Here is a 25,931-nt window from a genome sequence, read left to right as displayed (position 1 = left end):
TATTATGATTATTATTATTAGTAGTAGTAGTAGTAGTAGTAGTATTATTATTATTGTCGTTGTTGCTATTATTATTATTATTATTATTATTATTATTATTATTATTATTATTATTATTATTATTATTATCATTATTATTATTATTATTATTAAGACTGGGTGGGAAAATACGCTTTTTCAGCTAAGTCAACCACACAAAAATTGGTCAACACAAACATTTCTGCCTCAACGCCTGGGGGTTTACCCAGTAATCGATGGAATAATGGATAGGATAATCAATTCTAAAAAAAACACACAAAAAAAACAAACAAAAAAAACAGTGACAGCCCTATTAGGCAATTTAAAGCATGCAGTTTTATTTATATACCACATTTCATACGCAAGGCAACTCAATGTGTTTCACACCGTCAAAGACAACACCTACAAGCCTCAACAAGCACAACAGTTAACGATATCCAGAAGCAAAACAGAGAAATTAAGAAGAGCTCACGAAAATTACTAAAAGAACGTACAACAACATTTAAAACACATTAACAGAAAACTTTAATGGGACATTTTTTTCGATTTATCAATGTTCATTCATTTAAAAAAACAAAAAAAACAAAAAAAAAACTGTTAATTTCAGGGTCTTCTCCGGGCACTCTGGTCTCCTCCCACTTTCCAAAGACATGCATAGCAGGTTAATTGGGCGCTCCGAATTGTCCTTAGGTGTGCTTGTGAGTGTGGATGGTTGTTCGTCTCTGTCTGCCCTGCGATTGGCTGGCAACCAGTTCAGGGTGTACCCTGCCCAAAGCCAGCTGAGATAGGCTCCAGCACCCCCCGTGACCCTTGTGAGGAATAAGCGGTCAAGAAAGTGGATGGTTGGATGGATGGATGGATGGATGTTAATTTCAGTAATATGCTATAAAAAAAAATGTTCTATCACATCAGTGTACATTTTCTTATACAGTGATACCTCAGCTCACGAACATAATTGGTTCCCAGAAAGTGTGTGTAAGGCGAAAAGTTTGTCTTCCGAACATTTATTTCCCATAAGAAACCATTAAAATGAGAATAATCCGTTCCCAGGTCCCTATAAAACATAATTTTCTACTAAATAAGACTTAAAACTACACAAAAATATACCTTATTTTATGTATAATAAATGTGCTATTGTATTGTAATTAAAGAAATAAACTGTATTGTATAATAAAGTCGTTTTATTTACCTTTGTGATGGTAGTTCTTAAGGATGGTAGCAATGGTAGACTTACTTCATTCGCGAGCGTTTCACCGCGTAGAGTGTTTATGGAACGGTTGCCGCTCATTCGCACTTTCGTGCTCACCGGAGCGGAGGAGGCGTGTCCCTTGGTGAACAAGGAAGTGGAGCACTTTAGCGAGTCAACAAAAAGTTAGCACCGCCAACTACTTTTCACCTCTTTCCTGGGACTAAACTGCCGTGGCACTATTTTCTCCTTTTTTGAGGTACGTGATAGCACTTTGGCTTTTTTTAGTGGCGCGAACTCCATTGACTACAATGCAAACGCGCCGCCGTCCCTCGCTTTTGGTGAGAACGTAGCATGAGGCTTAACACTAGCCTGTGGTGGGGTCTTTTTCGGTTCCATAATAGCAAAAGTACATTCAATATGGTCCAAAATGTCTATCAAACACAAACCGTGTCCGCACAAAAAGAAAGGGGGTGACGAACTGGGACCCCGTGAGCGTGCGTCAGCTTCTCGTGGCCGCCACCGTGGTGCTGTTCGACCGCGTGGTTTGGTCCGTCCGCCGAAAACTAGTTCGTCAGCAGAGACTATATGCTCGCGAATTTAATGTTCATGAGGCGAAAAGTTCGTGAGCTTAAGCGTTCGTCAGCCAAGGTATCACTGTATTATCATAGGTCTAGCAATCACTAATTGGGCGCAGCACACCTTACAGGAGGCTGACATGTTTTGCTGCCATCTTTCTTTATGGATATCCAAAGGATAAAAACAAAGCGAATGGAGCAGTGGTGGTCGGCTAGCGAAGTGTGGTCTCTCTGAGGCACCACAGTGTGCCTGCTTTGCACTTAAGTTGTTGTATTCTACTAGTTCACCACTAGATGGAAAAAAAATCTACACAGTCTCTTTAAAAACATGTAAATGTAAAATAAGGAAAGGGTAGTTTTCTTAAATAGCTAAAAGGAAAAATCTTCTATTTTCGAATCTTTAGAAATCCTTAACACAGGTAAAAGGGGGAAACGCAAAAAAAAATTAACCTGTTTTTTTTACGAATTAGATCCGTTTTAATCTTACTTATTAATCATTAATGACATTCATTTATGTGAAGACACAGATCATGTTAATGATTTCTCACAATAATTAATTTCAATCTCCATACATTCTCAAATGATCACTTAACATTCCTAGAAAAATCACAATGCTCCTGGGGAGCTATTTTTGAACAGGCCATCGAGCTACTCATGTGGTCCTCCTGGTATGCCCCTGATGACCCCTGTTTTAAATAAAATGCTGGGGCTCAACTTGAGCTACACAGATTTCTGACGGAGCTATAGACCCCCAGCACTGATACAGCACCATCCATGTTCATTCATCCATATATAAACGTGACATAAACGTGCTGGGCAGACTGTAAAAAGAGGCTTTAGCCCCGCCCCTCCCAACAATTAAGGTGACACGAATCAAGCACTCGTTGAAGTCTCTCCTTTACGCTCGTGGTGTGACGCATTTCCTGGACAAAGGATCAGGTTTGTTGTCATTCAGGCTCAACACCGGCTGTCAACGTGCTCGCATCCTGATGCCGCAGCTTCAATTTGTCCGTTTTCTCACTCTCAATGGAGCTCTGTCTTATGACCAAGCAGTCGTGACTTTATGTCAGAAGAACGGCGTTTAATGGAAGAAGAAATTGTTTTCGAAGGTTGAAGTCACCCGGACTGGGGGGGAAAAAAATGTTGGGGGTGGCAAGTCGGTTGTGGATGACAAGCTAGCATTTAGATATCGTCCAAAGGGGGCGGATAACGTCTTGAGCCGCCAATATAGATGTAAAGTTAAAGGGCAAGTGGCGAGAGAAAGGAGTCCCCGCCCGACTGGAGAAGGGGATGGGGAGGCATGACGTCTTGGATTTTGACGTGACATGGTACGAGTGGATTTTTGTTGTTGTTGAAACTACGAGTAAAACGTGTTCCCCCCTGGGTGGGTCGCGTGGCAAAGTGGGCGAGAGGCAACTAAAGCGTTAGCAGAAACCTCGCTTCTATTTTAGCCTTAAGTCCGTGCCAGATCAGAGCTGCCGACAAGCACCTCTCCAGTCTGCCCAGTCAGGTGAATCCGTGACCAGTCTCGCTGCCAGGCGATGTGATCCAGTGCAGGTGGACCTCATCGTTCTTCCAGGGGACTTAACTGAGCACCACAATGGACCCGCTCTCCCCGGCGCCTCCTCTCTGAACTTTGTTGGAGGTGAGACGCTTTCTCTCATTATGCATTTTTTTTAAACCATGGTATTTTTCCATTGCACATCGCCAATTTCAGGTTCATGGCTTCGATTTGCCCATTGCATCCTCCCTCTTTAACAACGGTCAGACAGTGAATTCGTTTCCCCTCATAATTATCCACGCCTTGCAATAACCACCTCTTTCATCACTTGTATTTATCTGCGTGTTGTGGGAAGAACTGATATACAGTAAATTAACTGTATGCTTGATTATCAGAAAGATTATCAGAAAAACATATTTAAAAAAAAACGTTTTTTTCGTTGATAAATATCTTCTAAAAAGTGATATGAAGTAAACAAAGCAAACTTAAGATATTATGGCCATTGGCTCTCCCTTTGGGAAGGGAGGTTGCTATTTGGGGCCAAGGTCAAAATAGCGAGACAAACAAGAATTCAAGATTCTGCCTTATAATATATGCAGAATAATTGCATTGGATACTCAAGTATCAATTGATCTAATGTCAGATCCCGTTTGACTTATAATATATACACACACATCATTAGCAGTTGCTATGTATTAATAAAATAAAGGTGCCTTCGTTTTTACAGTATTATTCATTCACCCTTGTGAATCGTCCACACTTTATTGTGTTATTTCATGAAAAGGTTTCAGCAAACCAGATTAATTTCAGATGTAAGTTTATTGGACACATACAGTATTATAGAAGGAAGTAGAGCTACATAGAACAATGTATGAAGACAAGATGTCATTAGGGTAAGTTCTTTCTAGTCATAAGAATGAAAGAAGATGAAAGAAAATGAAGAACAAAAACATTTTGGTGGATCTCACTGGTAGATATTGTTTACTCATGGAACCATTGCTGTGTTCCTAGACCAGTGTTTATCTGGAGTTCCGCTGTCATATGCCGTAAAAGCAAAAATGCATCTGATAAAGAGCTATTCTATCTCAGTGCTGTCACTCAATTTCTAGTGCATCTTACAAAAAAGCTCTTTTCCTACTGTGTGTCCTGACTGAGCACAATGCAAAGCTCTCAATCTGCCCTTATGAATGGACGCTCACCTGCCGAGGTTCTACACAGCCGCTGCAACATACCGCTGTGCATTCTTTTAGAGGGCAGCCCAAAGCACACGGTGGGTGTTGATTTGGCTTGGGTGCAGCTTGAAATAGAACTCGAGTGCTGGTTATGTTGTGCTACCTACTACCTACACCTCCTAAGTCAGCAATTTACATTTTTACCAGCATTGTTTGCATGAATGTTAGTCGGCTTATTGGAGGGAGGGGGCGGGGGGAGTATAAGCTTAGTTGAGCTCACTGGAAGAATGTTATATGAGAGAAGGATGAATCCATGACTTCTTTTTTTTTTCGTTCTTTTTTTTAAATACAAATAGTGCTGCCACATCAGTTTTTTTTGTGACTGGAAAACGCTGTATTTGATTTCCTCAATGCGAGAACCTCTTTCAGTGAGAACAGTAAAGAGAATCACCAATGTCTCACTAACTTGCAAGCGATGAATAGAACAAGTTTAGCATTTGAAAAGACACTGCAGTCTAGACATCAGGAAACTTGCGTTATGTCACATTTCTCCCTGTTCTGAGTCTTGACCAAGAGTACTGTATGGACTATTTTTTGGACTATACAGGACTGTCTCAGAAAATTAGAATATTGTAATAAAGTCCATTATTTTCTGTAATGCAATTAAATAAGTAAAAATACCATACATTCTGGATTCATTACAAATCAACTGAAATATCGCAAGCCTTTTATTGTTTTAAAATTGCTGATTATGGCTTTTTTTTTTTACTTGGTGTGAGGAAATATTCTAATATTTTGAGATAGGATATTTGAGTTTTCTTAAGCTATAAGCCATAAATCAGCAATATTAAAATAATAAAAGGCTTGCAATATTTCAGTTGATTTGTAATGAATCCAGAATGTATGACATTTTTGCCTATTTAATTGCATTACACAAAACAAAGGACTTTATCACAATATTCTAATTTTCTGAGACAGTCCTGTAAGTCACTAAGTCACACTTTTTTTTTTTTTTTTTTTTTTAAATATTGCTTGGCTTGTCCAGTGACATATCGTCATATGTGACTTGCGTATCTTGATATTGTATGGTCAGATTGGCACGCAACATCTCTGTTACCCTAATCAACTTGACTTTGTTTGGGCTGTCAGGGCTCTTGTGACCACGTCTTTGAGTGCCTTGTGGGTGGAAAAGTGCTGTACAAGTGAAAGTCCATTTATATGGTGGTGCAGGTGTATACTGACTACAATTTCACTTGAGTTTGAATATATATTTTTCCCATTTCAGTTGCACAGGTTATAGGTCACATTAACTCATTTGCCCCCAATAACATGTAAATACGTTTTTGTTTTGTTTTTTGGTTTTTATGTTTTATGTGTCCCAAAGACGTATATATACGTTATTTTGTTTTTTGTTTTTTTTGTTTTAATGCTAGACTAGAGCATACAGAAGCCTTTGATGCAGCCTCTCAACTGCAAAGAACGGTTGCAGAAATAATAGTTATAAACGGCCAGCAGGTGACAGCAGAGCAAAGTAGATCAACCAGGGCCATGTAGAAAAAAAGCTAAATTACTTCCAATTTTGAATAGATTTGTGAAAACTGATGAAACTTAGCTCTCTTCTAATGCTAATTGCTGCAAAACGAAAACAGATAGAAACATACTTTTTTTCCTGATGAAAGAAGAGACTTTAATCTTTCTTTTGATAGGTTACATGCTTTTATATCAATAGAACACAATATTCTGTGGGTCTTGCAAAATCAGTCAAAATCCAGTAAAACAGCTGGGCGCGAACGGGATTGCTTCTGTGAAAATGGTTGGGAGTGAATGAGTTAATGATGGAAAAAGTTTGGAAATAAATGATCTTGGTCTAATTTTTTTTTTTTTTTTTTGTACCCCTAAAACTTGGCACTTGCACAATGGTGTGCAAACTTTGTATATTCTCTATCAATGACCACCAAGAATGGGCAAATATCCAGTAAGACTTATGACAGAAGCTTCTTAATTACCACTGATTAATGTGAAACATTACTGGGGCTGTACTGTATGTAGACTCTTAAAATTCTCCTTTGGGATCAATAAAGAATTAATGATTACAAGTATCTTACATTTTAGCTTGTTGAAATGTAAAACAGCCTGGACCACAGAAAATCCTAAGTGAATTTTCCCTTGAGTGTTTTTAATTAGTACTGCAATAAAAAAAAAAGTATTTAATTAAATTTAATGTAACACAAATTCTGGTAACTCAAACTTGTCCACCTAATTTTTCTTTTTATAAATAATTAAAGATGTACATTTTTTAACTATCATCACCACTGTATGTGATTAACTATGCTCTACATATTAAAATATTGTAAAAAGTAATGTTTAAGTTTCACTGATGACCAGTTTTTGATTTGTTGTGAGTGTGTAATTCTGACCCAAAAGGGACGCCATTAAGAAAAAGTTTGTCCTCATAACTTGCTCTGTGTTCTGTCATCTCTAGGACACTGTTCTACTTTACCACCACAAGGGAGTGCAGCTCCAATTTGTCTGTGACGCAGTGATACACCCACGGATACACTGCCCTGTGTTCTACTTTTCATGGATGCCCAGGTGGCTCTGCTGCACTTATGGACAGTCCTTGTCCTGACAGCAGAACTGAATGGGATTGATACCGCAGAGGTCTACACCAATGCTTGGGCTGTCCAGATTAATGGAGGCCCTGAGGAGGCTGACCGCATCGCAAAGGAACACGGTTTCATCAACCATGGCAATGTGAGTTGGACAAACACTGTGCTGTATTTGCGTGTGCTTGCTCTCAAGATGTTTCTGTCATATATGATTTCCCTAACTTTCCATGTGACACTAATTACATCAGTGTTACAATTTTCTCTGCACCAAAAATGTGTTACCTACTACACTTCTATTAGTGCTCACTTGTTTTCTTTGCTGGATCATGTAGTCTTGATTGTAAACCTTTTTATTTTGATGTCATACAAATATATATAGAGTGCATAAAATTATGTTTTCCTCTTGTTTGCCTATGACAATACCAGGTCATAAGAGTTGTGAACAGTTCGAGTTTTCTTTTTTTATGATGTCCACAGACTAGTTTGTGTAAGAATATAAAGCAGCTACGCTATGAATAAGTAACCGAGGCAGACATTGCTTGGGAAACTTTGTGCCTTTGTTAGCCTTCTTTCCACTGTCTCATCCGTCTTTCTAGAGATTGTAGTACTCTATTTTACATTCTCAAGCATATCAATTTATATCCTGAATGACACATATTTTATATGAGGCAATTTTACAGTACAAAGCAATTCATAGCAATCTTTTTTGCAAGTGAATTAGCAAGTTTCTCCGATGTTGATATACTAGTTGTGGTCCTTGAGCCAGTCATTGAGTTTTGTTTGCTTCAAACGTGAACAAGGACTGTCTGCTAGCACTAACAGCTCCATTCGTGCTAGCTGCGACATACTTTGAATTTATTTGGATGGTACTGGGCATAGATCTGAATAGAAGACCAGCTATGCTAGGACACTGTAGCAGCCCGCCTATCCGACATGCCTACGCAGCGGCTCTATGTTGGTGGGGTCAACATTCCCATCAACCACACCACACTTGAGAAAGCATTTAGAGTAATAGATTGGTTGAATCCATGCACGATTTTTTTTCAGCCAGACTTTTCCTTGTATGGCACCGTGGTTTTTACTAAAACGAGTCTGGATTATTGTTGTTCTGGAGGTTTTTTTTTTTTTCTTCTCACTTTTATTAACATCATGAGAATTTTCAGAATTTAAAAAAAAAAAAAATGAAGGTTGCTTATGCCAGAGATGGATATCTTGAAAAATGTTCAGTCAAGTACATTATTGTCCTACATTCAAAGATTGTTCTTTTCAGGGATGCTATTGGATTTGCCCATGGTTTATTCTGGGGAGCCTCTTGCTGAATACAGTGGTGTTAAATATGCTGCTTGAAGAACAGCCAAGATGTTGAGCAACAGAGAAAAGACAAACAGGAGCTTCTCATACTATTTCTATTTTGCCAAGATGTCAAACTCATTTCTCTTCTGTCCATTATCCACCATTCCATTTTGTCAATTGGACACTCATACTATTTCTATTTTGCCAAGGTGTCAAACTCATTTCTTTTCTGTCGAGTGTCCACCATTCCATTTTGTCAATTGAGCAATATACTGTATAAATATTGCACTGACATGATGCTTTCATTTGATGCATCTCACCAGGGACATATTGTCAGGGGAGGCCATGATTCCCATGCATGTGAAGAGTTAAAAAACAAAAAACAAAAAAAAGCTAATAATGATTACATTAAATTGTTTTCCATTTTAGTACTCAGGTACATGCTTCACATTGATATTCTTTTGCAATCTAATAATGTCAATGATTTCATCATCAAAATAGCTGAATTTGTCTTTGTTTTTGTTTTTTTCAAACATGGGTGAGAAGGGAATGGCTACTTGAGAATCATGGTGCAATATGTTACTCAAGCGGTGGGTATCGATATCTAGATATGAACATTCAAGACATTGTACTTATGGCAATTTTATAGACAAATGATGCCATTTATTGTGGTGGAGAGTTGAGGATGCGCAAAACATTTTCTTCTTCCAGCTTAACAAAAAATAATTGAGAAACACTGCTTTATTGTGCAATGTATCTCTTCAGTTGCTTCTTGTGCAGAGCTGTAAACATTCCTCCTCAGTACAGGGGGACAGTTCTGTTCCTACGACTGCAGAAATGCAGCGCAGCCATCAGTCACTGCTTATGTGCATAAGTTATAAAATAAAAACATAGCATGGCAGCTAGATCTCAGACTCGCACCCAAAATCCTAATTTGCTGTTTGTGTTGACGTCGGCGAATGTGATTTAAATTGATTTATATATTTTGTACTTCTTGCAGAAAACACATTAAGTTCAACTAATGAAAAATCCAATTTGATCTTGAAAAACTCAGAAGTTGGTCAGTTGTATGGTCTCTCTATAGTTCAGATTTTCGCCTATTGCAGTGGGTCTCAACCATCTAACTTGCGAAGTTGTGCTAAATATTTCTTGGCATTAGGGAGTGGTGGAGTGGTAGATGTTGATGTCATGCTCATCCCCGCGGACATCTAATGCTGTATTAGCGAGCGTATGACACAATTGGGATGGAAACTGGAAAAAAAGTCAAGTTCGAGCACAGACCAAGCTCCAGCTTAGACTCCAAGAAAATTGAAAAATACAAAGAGTTTATTTTGAGTGTACACGCACCACACACAAGCTTGAGACCGCTGATGAGCTTTAGGCCAGAGGTGGCAGTCGCAAGTAAAAAAGTGACTCCACAATACAACTTTAAGGAAAGGAAAGAGGATAATACTGCTCGATGTTACTGGGCAAAAAGCTCGAGTCTTTCATGTCTGGTGACATTTTGTCTTATTTTCAATGTCTACAATTTAATTCCCATCATTATTTTTCAGAGGCACACAAATAAGGGTTATTATTTTCATCTCTGGCCACTGAGAGTAGGCGCTACAGAGGGATGATATGCAGAGCATGTGACAGCACAGTGATGGTACAGCAGGGGTTATGTGAGGAAATACATTTGGCAAGGCTTTCTGAAGCTGGGGGATAAGACTGTAAAGGTCTTAGTCATTTTTCTGTCATCCTCGGTGGTAGTTCTAGAGGGAGGCTGAAGGGAACTGATGTATAATAGAAGGTAATGGGATTTCTTTCACTAATGCGATTATAGGATCATCACAAAGCTGATTATTTGTTCACTTCTCTGCCCAGTAATGCCCAAATGTATCTTTGTGTAATGTGTATGTGTAATTTTGCTTATTATACTTCAGTCTAATTTAGTTGGACTGGTCCTGAGCAAGATAAAATGTGTTTGTAAGTGTTCAGTAGCGGGGTAGGGTTTGTTGTTTGATTGCTTTTTGAAATACCAACAATCTGTATTTACTTGTCTTACTTGTCTTCTCCCTTGTCCCGGGGGAGGCGGGGGACCGTAAGGTGGTCGGTGCCTGCCGCGGCGGCAATCCTCAAACCCGCTGGTGTAAGGGATGCCGTCAAGCTGAAGAAGGAGTCCTATCGGGCCTTTTTGGCCTGTGGGACTCCGGAGGCAGCTGACGGGTACCGGCTGGCCAAGCGGAATGCGGCTTTGGCGGTTGCTGAGGCAAAAACTCGGACATGGGAGGAGTTCGGCGAGGCCATGGAAAACGACTTCCGGACGGCTTCGAGGAAATTCTGGTCCACCATCCGGCGTCTCAGGAGAGGAAAGCGGTGCACCATTACCACTGTGTATAGTGGCAATGGGGTGCTGCTGACCTCGACTCGGGACGTCGTGAATCGGTGGGGGAAATACTTCGAAGACCTCCTCAATTACACCAACACGTATTCCGTTGAGGAAGCAGAGTCTGGGGACTCTGAGGTGGGCTCTCCTATCTCTGGGGTAGAAGTCACTGAGGTGGTCGGAAAGCTCCTAGGTGGCAGGGCCCCGGGGGTGGATGAGATCCGCCCGGAGTTGCTAAAGACTCTGGATGTTGTGGGGCTGTCATGGTTGACATGCCTCTACAACATCGCGTGGACACCGGGGACAGTGCCTCTGGATTGGCAGACCGGGGTGGTGGTCCCCCTTTTTAAGAAGCAGGGCTGGAGGGTGTGTTCCAACTATAGAGGGATCACACTCCTCAGCCTCCCTGGTAAGGTCTATTCAGGGGTGCTGGAGAGGAGGGTCCGTCGGGAGGTCGAATCTCGGATTCAGTCAGGAGGAGCAGTGTAGTTTTTGTCCTGGCCGTGGAACAGTAGACCAGCTCTACACCCTCAGCAGGATACTCGAGGGTGCGTGGGAGTTCACTCAACCAGTCAACATGTGTTTTGTGGATTTGGAGAAGGCGTTCGACCGTGTCCCTCGGGGAGTCCTGTGGAGGGTGCTTCGGGAGTATGGGGTACCGGGCCCCCTGATACGGGCTGTTCGGTCCCTGTACGACCGTTGCCAGAGTCTGGTCCACATTGCTGGCAGTAAGTCGGATTCGTTTCCAGTGAGGGTTGGACTCCGCCAAGGTTGCCCTTTGTCACCGATTCTGTTCATAATTTTTATGGACAGAATTACTAGGCGCAGCCGAGGCGTTGAGGGGTTCCGGTTTGGTGGCCTCAGCATCGCATCTCTGCTTTTTGCAGATGATGTGGTGCTGTTGGCTTCATCAAGCCGGGATCTCCAACTCTCACTGGAGCGGTTCGCAGCCGAGTGTGAAGCGGTTGGGATGAAGATCAGCACCTCCAAATCCGAGACCATGGTCCTCAGTCGGAAAAGGGTGGCGTGTCCTCTCCGGGTCGGGGATGAGATCCTGCCCCACGTGGAGGAGTTCAAGTATCTTGGGGTCTTGTTCACGAGTGAGGGTAGGATGGAGCAAGAGATCGACAGGTGGATCGGTGCAGCGTCTGCAGTGATGCGAAGTCTGTATCGGTCCATCGTGGTGAAGAAAGAGTTGAGCCAAAAGGCAAAGCTCTCTATTTACCGGTCGATCTACGTTCCAACCCTCACCTATGGTCACGAGCTTTGGGTCGTGACCGAAAGAACAAGATCCCAGATACGAGCAGCCGAAATGAGTTTCCTCCGCAGGGTGTCCGGGCTCTCCCTCAGAGATAGGGTGAGAAGCTCGGTCTTCCGGGAGGGACTCAGAGTCGAGCCGCTGCTCCTCCGCATTGAGAGGAGCCAGCTGAGGTGGCTCGGGCATCTGGTTCGGATACCTCCTGGACGCCTCCCTGGGGAGGTGTTCCGGGTATGTCCCACCGGCGGGAGGCCCCGGGGACGACCCTGAACACGCTGGAGAGACTATGTCTCTCGGCTGGCCTGGGAACGCCTTGGGATCCCGCCGGAGGAGTTGGTTGAAGTGGCTGGGGAGAGGGAAGTCTGGGTTTCCCTCCTAAAGCTGCTGCCCCCGCGACCCGACCTCGGATAAGTGGTAGAAGATGGATGGATGGATGGATGGATAATACTGGTCCATGGCACAAAAAAAAGGTTGGTAATCGCATTACATGACTGGCTTCAAGAAATATGACCACCGTATTAATAGCATATTTGGTATTGGACCATACTTTACTTACTAATATTATGGTACTTTATTTACTTTCCTGAATAAATTTTTAAACATCTAACTACTAACTGTCTTGGAAATGTTTAATTCCTATTTTACCACCTCTTTGCGACGGTAATGTGTTTTTCTTCTTCCACATTGTGGCTAAATCACTTGGGGTGCATCAAATTGTTGTGGTGTTATTTTCCTCTCTTCAGATAACAAATCTTAAACTCGGTAGCTATAGTAAATAGCCATATCTCTGTGTCCTACTCACAGCTGCAATAAAATTGCAACAACGGCAGCAGGCATCTTGAATTTGATTATGCTGTCAGAAACTCAATAATATTACTCTAAGATCTAATACTGCAACATCAGAATCAAACTATTGATCTATAATTCCCTCATTGCTATAAAATTAAGCCAACATATTCTTGCACTGTGCTGGGTGGTTACATTGCCAAAGCTGTAAGACCATTTTGCCAGTTTCTCTCTGACAACCTCTGTTTGATCCACCACCCTGCTGGTCAATCGCTCATCTTCTTTTCAATTCACTTCAAATGACCTGCACGATCTGGTAGCATTACAAACAAAACTCACACTTGGTCTGTGGTCTTCAGACGTGTCAGATAAATTGTCTCTGGCTGTGTGGGTTGAGTTGATGTTATGGCTCAGAAATGACAGATGCTTGCAACTTGCAACTGCCTGCAGTACTATGTAGGGTAATTTGCTCCTACTGTGGGCTTAGGAGAGTTGATTACAGTATTTTAAAAGGTGATTTTTTTTTTCTTTTAACTTTGTCAACCTGAATATACAGTATCAAAATGTGTCATTTGCGTTATCATCCCCAAGTATGCCATGATAGGGAGAGCCAGGAGGCATGTCTTTTGTGTGCTCCTGTATTGCCGTTCATTTGTTCAGCTATGAAATGATTTATTTAAAGGAGAATCAAAGTAATTTTCGCAAAGTATATCTCTCTAGCTTGCTTTTGTCTCCCCAGTCCCCCTCCTCGACACCCCAGTCAGTGTTGTTTTCTCTCCAGTTCGTTTGTGTTTTGAAATGTTAATATGAAAGTTTCACACAGACTCATACTGCACAGAATTATGCAGCTCAACAGCACAATGGCTGCACTTGAAGTGTCTGCTGTCTGTCTATTCCCACAAGACACTGAAGGAAGAATAATGGTAGCCTATCCAGATAAAAGCTGTGAAATATTTCTATCTGTGTGAATGCATGTAGTGCAAGATTAAAACAAATCTAACATTTGTTTAAACTCCACAAAACAATGATTTTATTTTTTATTTTTTGAATTGGAGGGCTTTTTTTTTAATCTACGGTTTGATTTTTAGACATTCAGCTTTTGACATGTACAATTAGGTTTTTTTTGTATGCAATTATCTTGGAGAGCTACTAAAGTCTTACCCCGGGTTTTCACTGGATGCGGTTGCGGTGCGGTTGCGGTGCGGTGCGTCTTGACTGCGTGCTCCGGACGGGTCAATTTTTTTGTCAATCCACACCGGCTCCGCACAGCTGCGGTCCGGCAGCTCCGTCGCCGCCCACTTCCCAACGTGTCTCGCGGGACCGCGCGTGCGCGATCATGTGTCATTTCACAACGACAAACATACAGAAAGTCTGCTCAACAGAGAAGCAGAAAGATATGAGATTCCATGCAGCATCCTTTTTTTGGTTGTCCTTGTAAAGTATATTAATAACGAGAGTCGGGTCAGTGCGGGTCCACTCTTTATTTCTGTCTTCCCCGTCCGGCTGCCGCTCAGTACGGCAAGCGAGACGGGCACAACAAGCAATCGCGAACATCAAACTCACAATACATTACAGTCCTTATAAAAAGGATGTGCCGTGTCATATATTATTTTGTGGTTTTCCACCTCCAATATAAACCTCTCCTCGTCCATGTTCGCTGGTGTCTAAACCGTGAATGAGCACATGGCCCGGCGACGCCCACGTCACGTTTTGCTGAAAAACTTGCGAAATAGGAGCTGGCGAGTATTTTATTCTGAAAGGTAACCGGAAATTTATTTTGAAACTGCCTCGGTCTTCCTGTCCCGCTCGATGTGTTTTGTGCTAGCTTGCCATTTTCCGGAGGCCTACCGCTGCGGCGTCCGGCAAAAATAGAAAATAGGCTATCCTTGCGGAAGGCTTGCGGCACGCCGCAGGCCTTCCGCAGTCGACACGCAACGCACCCGCAAGCGGTGTAAACTGCACCATTCGAATGAATGGAATCTAATTGCTTGCGTCGCCGGACCGCACCGCAACCGCATCCAGTGAAAACCCGGGGTTAGTTTAAGAGAGCTACGAAATCCATTTTACTCAATGTGGATTTATCAGTCTTTGATATCTGTTAAATCCTTTGTGAGCCATCACCTTTATCGTGGTGGAGGGGTTTGTGTCTCCCAATCAGGGCTCGACAGTGCGAGCATTTCACTCGCAAATGCGGGCAACTTTCAAGTGCGTGCTAGTGAACAAAAATGCCACTCGTGCGGCGCCTGTGCATTAATGCTCCCTCTGCACTATGTTTAAAACGTACATTCGAAAGTCGATGTGTCCTCTGCTGGCTCTCCTGTACTAGCAACGAGAGCGCGCCGCCGTGCGCCGATCAATCCAATCGTATTTGAGTGAAACATGAGCCGCTGCAATGTGATTGGCTGGCTACTTCTTGATCGGCACAGCATACGTGTACACCCGCACTGCGCAGACTACAATTTACATACAAACATATGTAATATGGCGCTTTTCCACCGGACCGGTTCCACACGGAAGCGGCATTTTTTGTCCCCGGATACCTCTATGGGACTCTTTCGGGGCCAAGCGATTCCGTTCTAACCGCTGTTTAGAACCCTTTCGGCAGTGGTTCTGCAGCGCCGGTCGTCTGGGGACTAGAGGGGCCGTCGTCACCTGTCATCTGATTGACCGACACCAACGCATTTTGCTCGAGAGAACCAAAGGCGCCCGCCGGTCTTCACCAAAGTCATAAAAATACGGTATATACAATCAATATAATAATCTTTTACAACAACGCTGAACTATATTTACAATTTAAAAGGTACTTGTGGATGTCTTTGTAATGTTTGTGGTAAAAAAAAAAAAAAAAAAAAAATTGCGGTCGTGTGTTCCCATTAACTTAAATGAGAGCGCCAGCGGGAGAGTTCTCCATTCACAAATAGTTTTGCGACTCGCGAGCCAGTCGTGAATCGCAATATTTCATCTATGGTGGTCCATATTAAACTGTAAATATGGTTCAATGTTGGCGTGACTTGCTACTCGTGATATGTTATGGCAGATCCGCACGCATTGGGGAATGCAAGCTTGCCTTGGAGAGACAAATGATCCCGCGCCCTTCCCGCCGCACGCCTCCTGTTAAGCATTGGAGGCGGTTGTGGTGTGGTAGCTTGCCGTGCGGGCCTCGGGGAAAAGCGGCAGCGAATTTTTAAAAAATGAAGCGATCTATTGTTGATTATTTTCGAAAACAAAATGAGAATGAGGAGGAGAATGATGGTGGAAAAGGAGGGCCAGCGGACGGTGCCAAATCAAACGAGTTGTGTATGCCTAAGGTCATGCTGCATCTCCACAAAAAAATAGTGCGACCAAATCCTGTGCTGTGCGAGCAACCAAAAATGTTACTCGCACCAGTGCTAGTAGTGGGAAAAGTTAGTGTAGAGCCCTGCCAACGATCCTAGGAGTGATGTTGTCTGGGGCTTTCTACCCCTGGCATGGTCACCCATGGCAAACGGATCCTAAGTGAGGGACCAAACAAAGCATGGCACAAAAAGACCCCTATGATAATGGTGATTGAGATAAATGGATCCAGTTTTCCCTTATCTGAATGCGGGTCACCGGGATTCCGCTTTAAGAGCCAGGCCTGGAGGTGGGGCTCGTGGCCGGGCTCGGCCAGGCACTGCCCGAAAAGGCAACGTGGGTCCCTGTTACTATGGGCTCACCACCTGTGGGAGGGGACAAAGGGGTAAAGGTGCACTGCGTGCTGGGTAGGGGTCCTTGTGGTCTGATACTATAGAGACATTGAATGTCACCTCTCTGGCAGAGAAGGAGCCTGAGCTGGTGTGTAAGGCAGAGAAGTTCCGACTAGAAGTCGCTGGAGAGGAGGATCCGTCGGGAAGATAATCTCGGATTTAGGAGGAGCAGTGGTTTTCGTCCCAAGCGTGGAACAGTGGACCAGCTCTACACCCTCACCAGGGTCCTCGAGGGTGCAAGGGACTTTGCCCAACCAGTCTACATGCGTTTTTGTGGACTTGGAGAAGGTGTTCGACTGTGCCCACAAGGGTCGCGGGGGTGCTGGAGCCTATCCCAGCTGGCTTCGGGCAGTAGGTGGGGTACACCCTGATCTGGTTGCCAGCCAATCGCAGGGCACACAGAGACGAACAACCATCCACACACAAAAGCACACCTAGAGACAATTCGGAGCATCCAATTAACCTGCCATGCATGTCTTTGGAATGTGGGAGGAGACCGGAGTTCCCAGAAAAGACACACGCAGGCACGGGGATCGAGAATATGCAAACTCCACAAGGAAAGCCGAAGCCTGGACTCGATCTTGCGTCCTCGTGCTAACCAGTCAGCCACCGTGCTACCTAAATTTTGAACTTTTTTTTTTAAGCAGCATTGAATAAATCTGAAAAATGTTTTGCTGAGAGGCAGTACTGGTGCTGCCTCTCAGCAAAAAATGTTCTGTAGCCAAATCTTGCATCAGGTCTCTTGTTAGTTCACTGAAAATGTTCAATTGGTGTGAATTGTGAAGGTGTTTACTGTGAAATGCACCACTTTTCTTCTGCCAAGGTTTGCACATTTGCAATACTCAGAAAGCTATGAAAAACTCACAACTAAGTGAAGATAATGAAGATCTAATTAATTCTGTGCCGGGTTTGCCCCAATTATCAATCACTGCTATGTAGTTGCTGCACTGATGCCTTTACAGAACTACTCCGATTGTATTGATTTGCTTCAGCTGCAATCAGTCGCTGCCAATTGTAATACAATTCTTGTATTCCTTGCTGTAATGAAAGCTATTGGTATAACATTATTGAAGAGGCTGTTAACATAGGCCATTATCTGTTTCTAAACTAGACGCGGGTTGAGGCACAGTGTGCTTGCTTAAACACAACCACCTGGTGATGTGAAGTGTCTTGATTTGAATTAATGAATTTCTGGACCTGTTTGGCATTTGACCTTGAGCCAGAATAATGCAACAGAGTTGTGAGTAGTTTACCTTTGGCTGTTGCACGAAGCATATTCTGGTGCAGCTGTGTGGTTTCCTGCGTCAATATTTCACATTTGCTTGCCTCAAAACCCATTAGCAAATTAGTGTCCTCAATTAACAACTGGTACTGTAATTTCCGGGCTACTGTGAACACCCGGATATAAGCTGCACCCACTTAATGTAAGCAAAAGGGTCGACAAAATGTGTACATATGCACTCACCTATATGCTGCAGGTGTCGAAGATGTAACATAGGACATTTACACAAAAAGATGCATGTGTTTCCTCCCCGCTCACCTCCACCCCCAAAAAAATAAATAATAAAGCCCTTCTAAAGCATTTTTCCCCCTCTTTACTCATAATACGGTCTCTTAAATTGTTGGTATCCATGCTTAAAATGTGTAATATTATCCACATAGTAATTTTATTGTTTCGGATTTCTTGATCAGGCACACATTTTTTATCTGTAAAGAGTAGTTCTCTTACCTTGTTAAGAGTATTGGTTATAATTTTCTCTCTCCACTAAATATAATGATGGCCCATGAGTAAATTTGTCTCTAAACAGGTCAGGGTGAAAAGCAAGGAATGACGCTACGTAAATACAAAATGTCTTCCCGATGTTTTAAAGTGAGTTTAAAAGTGGGTTCCTCAAAAGGTAAAAGGTAGCAAAGCAAGTCTTTTTTCCCCCACATATAGCCATTATTTTCACAAACCTCTTGTTTCGGACACACCCGGAAAAGATCAGAGATGTTCGATGCATAGCTGGGACATTTTTCCAACTTTGTTTTTGTGACGTAATACACATGTGACACGTGCACAACTGAGGGCTAAAAGGAGTAGAAAATGTATTGGCAGCATAAAGCTGTCGTTAACCCATAAAATACATAAATTAGCTGCATCATTTTTTAAACAGCAGGGTTCAAAGGGTGTGAAAGAAGACGGGGCTTATAGTCAGGAAATTATAGTAATTGTTTTGGTCTGCTTCAGAAATGTGAAGCTCCATGATTAGCTGGCTGTGATGTGAAACCACAAAAGGTGGCTCAAATGTATAAAAGGGTGCTGCAGCTAAGGACGTTATCATGAACATTTTTTGTTATTAACCATAGTATATTTAATAATGTTGGAATTTCACAGTTATTTTGAATTTGATATATTCACCTTGTATACTTCATAATATCCTGTTCTTACGTGCATTACAGTTCCTGATGTTTTGTTTTGTTTTTCTGTGCAAGAGTCTGGCAGCTTCATTGGTTTGCCTTTACTTAATAATCTTTAATGAAAATATATGCAATTCAATTTCAGATGCCCATCATGTTTATTGTTTTGAATAAGCCACAATTTATGCACTGTCAATGAACTGCCTGCCAGCTTTTTATTATGAAAAATATTTGACAGATAAATTACCTGTGTCAGTGAGTATAAACAATGTTCCCCGTTAGCTGTTTTCTGCTTTTGTTTGTTTTTTGGTGGAAAATGATGATGTTAATTAATCCAACTGAAACTTCAGCAGCCTATTCCCAGATAATAAGCTGTCATAAACAGCCATGCATCAAACAATGTTTTCTGTTATCATTTGGCATGGAATTACTCAATACTGCAATAGGACATAAATATTCAACTAATGCTTTATCTGTCAGACTATAAATTGCAACTGCATGTGTAACAAACTATTTAATATGCATAAAAAATAGGATATACAGTACCTTCATGACACTTTGGTGCTTTCCTCATTCACTCACTCACACATTGGTATTGATGGACTGCCATGAAAGCAGTGGTTCTTAAACTTGTTGGAGATACTGAACCCCACAAGTTTCATACTCGCAGTCACGGAACTCTGTACAATTGGAAAAATAAAATATGGTTCTTACCTTGAGCCACGTGACACGACGCGCTGTTCTGTCATCAGTGAAATGCATTCATCTTCAGTGTGCTACACCCTGCTAAGTGCAGTGTGAAAAGGCCTTTACAAACACACGCATGCGTGCACACACTGCAGGTGTCTTGTACTCTGCTGTAGCACTGAGACTGACTGACTGAACCCCAGTGTTCCATTGTGCCCAGGTTAAGAACCACTGCAGTAAAGGAAACAAACTCTCTCGTGCATGCGCACACACATACACACTCCTTATTTAAGATCATCCTCCGTTTGAATAAAGAAGTTTGCTGTTTGGAGCAAATGCTGCTCAGAGTCGGGGATGCATACAGCATACTTTGAGAGTGTTTGTTTTTTCCCATTTCATTCGCCTTGTGAATCTTTTGTGCACACATTCTTGGTACTTTGCCGCATGACAGGCTTTATGTAAAATTTAAATGTCTCAAGGCTTCTCTGAATATTGACATGGCATACATAGCATAAAAGAGTAGGGTAGTTTATCCAGAATACTTTACACCAAATGTTATCGAGGGGAATGCTACTTAGAAATGGGTATTTTTTTTTTAATTAAATAAAAAGCACTTGATTATCAAAGATTATTTCAGTGACGCAGAACAATCAAATATCATTTAAGTAAATATAATGATAGCCTTGTCTAAACTGGAAAAAAAAAGTGGAATGAGGAATGGAAAGATGGAAAGGGCTCTTCACATGCAAAAAATATAATCAATGGTAATTTCTCTGTCTAGTATCAAACATATTGTCTTGGTCCTAAATTAGCAAAGCTGCTCTAGACCATCACACTGCCACAAGCATGTTTGAGAGGTGGAATTATATTTTCTTTTACTTTCTTTTGCTTTTTCACTGGGCTATGTTTGGATTTATCCCTTAAAGCCCTAATAGGAAGTAAGGTTTGAGTAATACCAAAGGCTGAAACAATTTTAAACATCCATCCATCCATTTTCTTGACCGCTTATTCCTCACAAGGGGCGTGGAGGGTGCTGGAGCCTATCTCACCTGGCTTTGGGCAGTAGGTGTGGTACACCCTGGACTGATTCCTAGCCAATCGCAGGGCACACAGAGACGAACAACCATCCACACACACAAGCACACCTAGGGACAATTCGGAGAGCCCAATTAACCTGCCATGCATGTCTTTGGAATGTGGGAGGAGACCGGAGTACCCGGAGAAGACCCACGCAGGCACTGGGAGAACATGCAAACTCCACCCAGAAAGGCCGGAGCCCGGACTCGAACCCGAGTCCTCAGTACTGGGAGGCGGACGTGCTAACCAGTCATCCCCACTGTGCCGCCCTCATTTTAAACATATTTTCATTATTTTATTTTATTTTTTTAACACAACCCTCCCAGGTTATTGGTTTGACCCATAGCAACGCCCTTGACAACAAAAATGCTTTTCTTCGACAATCTTCGGGAAATGATGTCACACAGGGGAATTGCGAGAGCAGTCAGCCATTGTACCGTATTTTTGATTGTTCCCTTGCATTGTTATTCTGTAAGATGACACGGTGCTGTGGCGGTGTACTGTTCTCAGTCGAAACAAAAGTTGTATGAGTGGCCAAAAGTTAATAGGTCCCATGAATGGACTGCTTTCCTCTGTGTGGGATCATTTCTATTTTCTGCTTACAGAATGTGGAGCAGTGCCGAACACAGGAAATCCGGCCCTGGTGGGTAGACTTGCAAGCATGAGAACCCGAAAGACTCAACTAAAAGTTGATGTCAGTCTATTGGGTTCTCATGCCTGCCAGTCCGCAATTAGGGCCGGCTTTCCTGTATATCGTACTAGGACGTATGGTGTCATTGCTTTGGCTTCATGTAATGGAACTGCTCGACTAGAGCGAGGTACGCCACAATTTGTGAATGGATGTGCAAGCTTGGGCTAATGTTGGATGCTTGCGCTAATGTTGGAGCAGCATCATTTCTGAGGAGACGCATGGGAACGAGACAATACTACAATGATGAGAGAGGCAACCTGGCGTTTGATGGCCCAGGTGTACGTTTCAGATACAGAAGATGAGGACTTTGACTTTTGAGGAATGATCAAAAGTAACGTGAGTACATTGGTAAATACTTAAACTTAAATACTTAAATAACATACAACCAAACTCAGTTTTTCTACGCTGCCTTTTTAAAAACGTACACTAACAAGTCAAAGCATGCTACCATTATGTTTTGAGCTACGTAAGTTTAACCATCGGTGCACCTTATGGTTGTGAAAATATGGTAGGTAATCTCATCATGCTATCTTACAGCACGTCATAACATCGAATTTCAAACAAGAATGCTAGACTAATAACCACAGCCTATAAAGCTTACCAATCATCTTCTAAATTTGATGGGTCTCGTCTCTACTCCATGTCAGGTCGTCCGGGCACAACATTTTCAGCATCTTGATCAGCATCTGGCTCGTACATAGGCTTATATGGTCCAACGTAACATGCCAAATTCCTTCTCTTCCTTCAAAGACTTGGCTCTCCTATTGCTTTCTGAATCCATTTTTGACTGGCTTTGTATGTTTGTGGTGTGACGTATCACTTCCGGGTTTGTCGGTTGCCCGGCTCTAACTTTGTAAAACGATTATTTTGTCAAATATACAAAGTATAAATTATTTTTTCATGCTATAATTTTTGGACAATGCTTAATTACATCACTTGTGACCCTTTTTGGCATTTTATGAAATTACTTCCAATTATGTCTTTAAGGCAATTTTCTATTCTTTTAATTTCTTGTTCTTGACCGTAAAACGGCCAGAAGTCGTGAGCATCGATACCTTAAAATAAGGTCTGTTATCAGCCCGATACCAATACCTGGCATGGATACTCGCCCATCTCTAGTTCTGTATTTGACATGGCATGTATGTTATTGTGTTGGGCAGGTATTGACATTGTGTTGTTGCTGTAGAGCTCACACAGGCCGAGTTTGTATATCTTGCAAGAAGGATGCCAGATTATAAATGAAATATAACCCTGTAGCTATTTGTAGGATATTGTACAATTACCTGTCAAAATATGTTGACAGGAGTACCATGAGCCATCCTCCATTTGTGCTGTATTACTTGTAATGGAAGCTGTCAGCTGATCTGTGTCATCTATCAGAAGAAAACGTGCACAATGCATCCACTGGATGCCATCCAGTATGTTTATTCCACAGCTATGTTTTTCTAAAAATGTTTTAACAGTATACTCCCATTTTGAGATTAGTAGAGGTCCTAAAAGACCTTCAGTATGTAGTCATAATGTAGCGTAGCAGAATGTTATTTATCATCATTGTTATGAAGGCTGCCACGGGATCTTGCTCAGAGGTCTTTCATATGATTTGTGAGCACAGCAAAAAGGAACGCATTTCCTTTCTCTCTATATTAGTTTTATCAACCTTAATCGATTTGTTACATATTTCAATTCTTAATGCAACTGTGGTGGCACGGTGCCTGACTGGTTAGCACGTCCGCCTCCCAGTGCTGAGGATGCAAGATCGAGTTCGGGCTTTGGGCTTCCTGGGTGGAGTTTGCCTGTTCTCCCCGTGCCTGTGTGGGTCTTCTCCGGGTACTCCGGTCTCCTCCCACATTCCAAAGACATGCATGGCAGGTTAATTGGGCGCTCCGAATTGTTTCTAGGTGTGCGTGTGTGTGTGGGTGGTTGTTCGTCTCTGTGTACCCTGTGATTGGCTGGCAACCAGTTTAGGGTGTACCCCGCCTACTGCCCGAAGCCGGCTGGGATAGGCTCCAGCTCCCCCGCGACCCTTGTGAGGAAAAGCGGTTAAGAAAATGGATGGATGGATAATGCAACTGTTTAATGATAAAAAAAAATTCGACTTAAGTTTGATTTAATTAAACTTTGGTATACTCATTTATTTACAATGTCTGCAATTGGGTTATGTCTTGTAATTTATACATGAAGCAAAATACATGTAATACAAAATGTTACAGTTTATGACAAACACTGCACAGTGTTTATAACTATACTATAGTCACAGAAACAATTATTGTATGCTACTGCGTGAGGCTAAGCGAACAATTTTTGTGTTAAAATATTACTTTTTAAGCATAGAAACTGATTTAAAATGATGATTGGGTTTTTGTTTACAACCACTTGGGTCATTAGGCAAGACCTTTTACACTATACACAGCTTCCCAACCACTACTGGTCTCAAATCTGCGTTAAAAAAAAAAGGATGTGTTGCATCAGGAACGGCATCCGATGTAAAAACTATGCAAACTATATCATGCGAGTGACTCGCTGTGGAAGCCTCTAACAGGAAAAAGCTGAAAGTCACTTGTATTAAAGACTCGAGGCAGTATTTTTAAATGGCCTTTATTATATTCAGAACTCATTACTGTCATTCCATCCCTCCCAAAATACCAATCCATCTGTGCGAACAAAGTCAAGGCTCGTATGGCTCCTGTGTTGCAATACCAGTACGGTAATTAAAAAGTGATTTGCACATTCCTGTATTCCTTAAGGCCAATGCACTCTGTGAAAAAAATAATCAAACATGAGCTGATATTTATTGCAGTCAATGCAAATATAGCACACCCTGGTTTATAAGGGACCATCACTATTACTTGTTTTCCATATCTTTATCCTTATCCTTATCCTGTGCTTTATCTTTACCTTTGTGTTCCAGCTACTATTATTGTATTTGTAAGTGGGAATGTAATGATCATAATTTTTTTGCATCAGAGTCGGAGGCGCTTTATTTTGACACTCTTATTGCATTGTTGGTATTGGCAGCAGTGCATTAAAATGTAACATAAGAGTGCATCCAGAGTTGATATATTTGGATAAAAATACATGTATAAAAATACAAACATGACTCCTTTTGATAAAGCACAAAATAATGGCACACACATTTAAAGGGGAAGTTAACCCAAAAATGTTTTTTACAATAATCAATGTATCCCCACTTGTTTAAACACTGAATTCTGATTAATACTGTTTGTGGAATATGAGTTAAGCAGCTAAATCAGCTTCAGAAATCAGGTGAGACTTTATTGATCGTTATTATTGAACTCATCTTTTAAAAAAAAAAAAAAAAAAAAAGAAGAAACATCCCTCATTGGCCCCATCTTACACCACTAATTTAATCTTTAATTATCATTTCAAAACTTGACACAGTGTGACAAAACCGGCCAACCAGAAACTGTAGAGACAGAAGCAGAGACTAAATAACGTGTCGATCATTTGTCCGTGCACGGCACACACGCAGTCTCACATGCACTCAGTCTGCTGGTCCTGGCTGCGGCACATACTGTAGTTCCACCAGGTTGATAGTTTTCTTTGGAGGATTATTGCACTCTGAACTCTTAACAAACGTCAAAAAGAATGAACTGGGCAGCCCTTGGAACAAATGAATGGTTAATGATGGGAATTACCTATGCAGACAGCTGCATTACTGGGCCTGGAAAACCACCATCAAAGTGATCATATTCACGGTTCAGGGTTGTCTGGTAAATTGACCACCATGCTTCTATTCTTAATAATTGTAAACTCCAGAAAATACATCAAACCAATAACTTTTAGTGTTTGGCAATTTTCCAACATGAAATAAGCCATGCTATCAATGTAGCAGACTTGTCTATCGTCTAATGACTACTACACAATGTAACAGCTGCATGTTTGTTAGGGGCAGGACATAGTGAAATGAGACTACATGTAAGTCTTTTTGCAGTTTGAACATTGCAAATGACATCTTTACTAATATAGTGGCATCAAAGGGTTAAGACATTGTCCAATATGATACCATCTAAAAAGGAGCAGGAGAATGACATTGTATTAAGCAGATATAGATTATAATAAAGAGATATGCAGGTGTAGTACAACTGCTACTTTTTTTTTTTCTTCTACTGGGTTTGCTTTTTTGTGCTGTATGTTTAAAAGTGCTGACAGCCTCCATTTTTCTGAGCTAAGCCCTTGAAGTGAAGGTCAGAATACTGAGATGAGCCTGTTTTACATATTTCCTTTCCGTGTTCCATCACTGCTGCAATACACCCACAGTCTTCCTGCCTCCAATCTTGTATCCACAGATAGATGAGCTGATATGTCCATGAAAAATCTATCAATCTTTTGAGTGATTGTCACATTGATTTTCTTCATGTACTGTACTAACAAGTATCGGTCTGCTTCTTCACATATGTATGTTCCATTCTAAAAGCTTGTGGCTTGTGGCCGATGCAGGCGAAATAAATCATTTTTGCATGACGGACCCGTGCGTAGGCTTTACAGTTAATATTAATAGCACAACAGTTAAATGCTGTCTGGAGGCATGCACTTCGGTTCACCAATACCCAGGTTGCACTTG

At 41.8% G+C, this 25,931-nt stretch overlaps 1 protein-coding gene across 3 annotated transcripts in view; it reads left to right on the top strand.

Moving 5' to 3' along the window:
• The first annotated feature begins 2,663 nt into the window (after positions 1-2,663).
• furinb (furin (paired basic amino acid cleaving enzyme) b) overlaps positions 2,664-25,931 on the top strand; it is a 92,334-nt gene continuing 69,066 nt past the window's right edge. For all 3 annotated transcript variants that reach the window (XR_013282793.1, XR_013282794.1, XM_077515937.1), the window contains exons 1-2: positions 2,664-3,427; positions 6,938-7,209. Coding sequence is in view for 1 of the 3 variants with exons in the window: in XM_077515937.1 (XP_077372063.1) it covers positions 7,036-7,209 (174 nt within the window). In the remaining 2 variants the exon portion in view is untranslated. The remainder of the gene's footprint in view (positions 3,428-6,937; positions 7,210-25,931) is intronic.

This window comes from Festucalex cinctus, chromosome 3, assembly GCF_051991245.1.
Source record: "Festucalex cinctus isolate MCC-2025b chromosome 3, RoL_Fcin_1.0, whole genome shotgun sequence".
Taxonomy (NCBI): Eukaryota; Metazoa; Chordata; class Actinopteri; order Syngnathiformes; family Syngnathidae; genus Festucalex; species Festucalex cinctus.
This window is presented reverse-complemented; position numbering and strand designations above follow the sequence as displayed.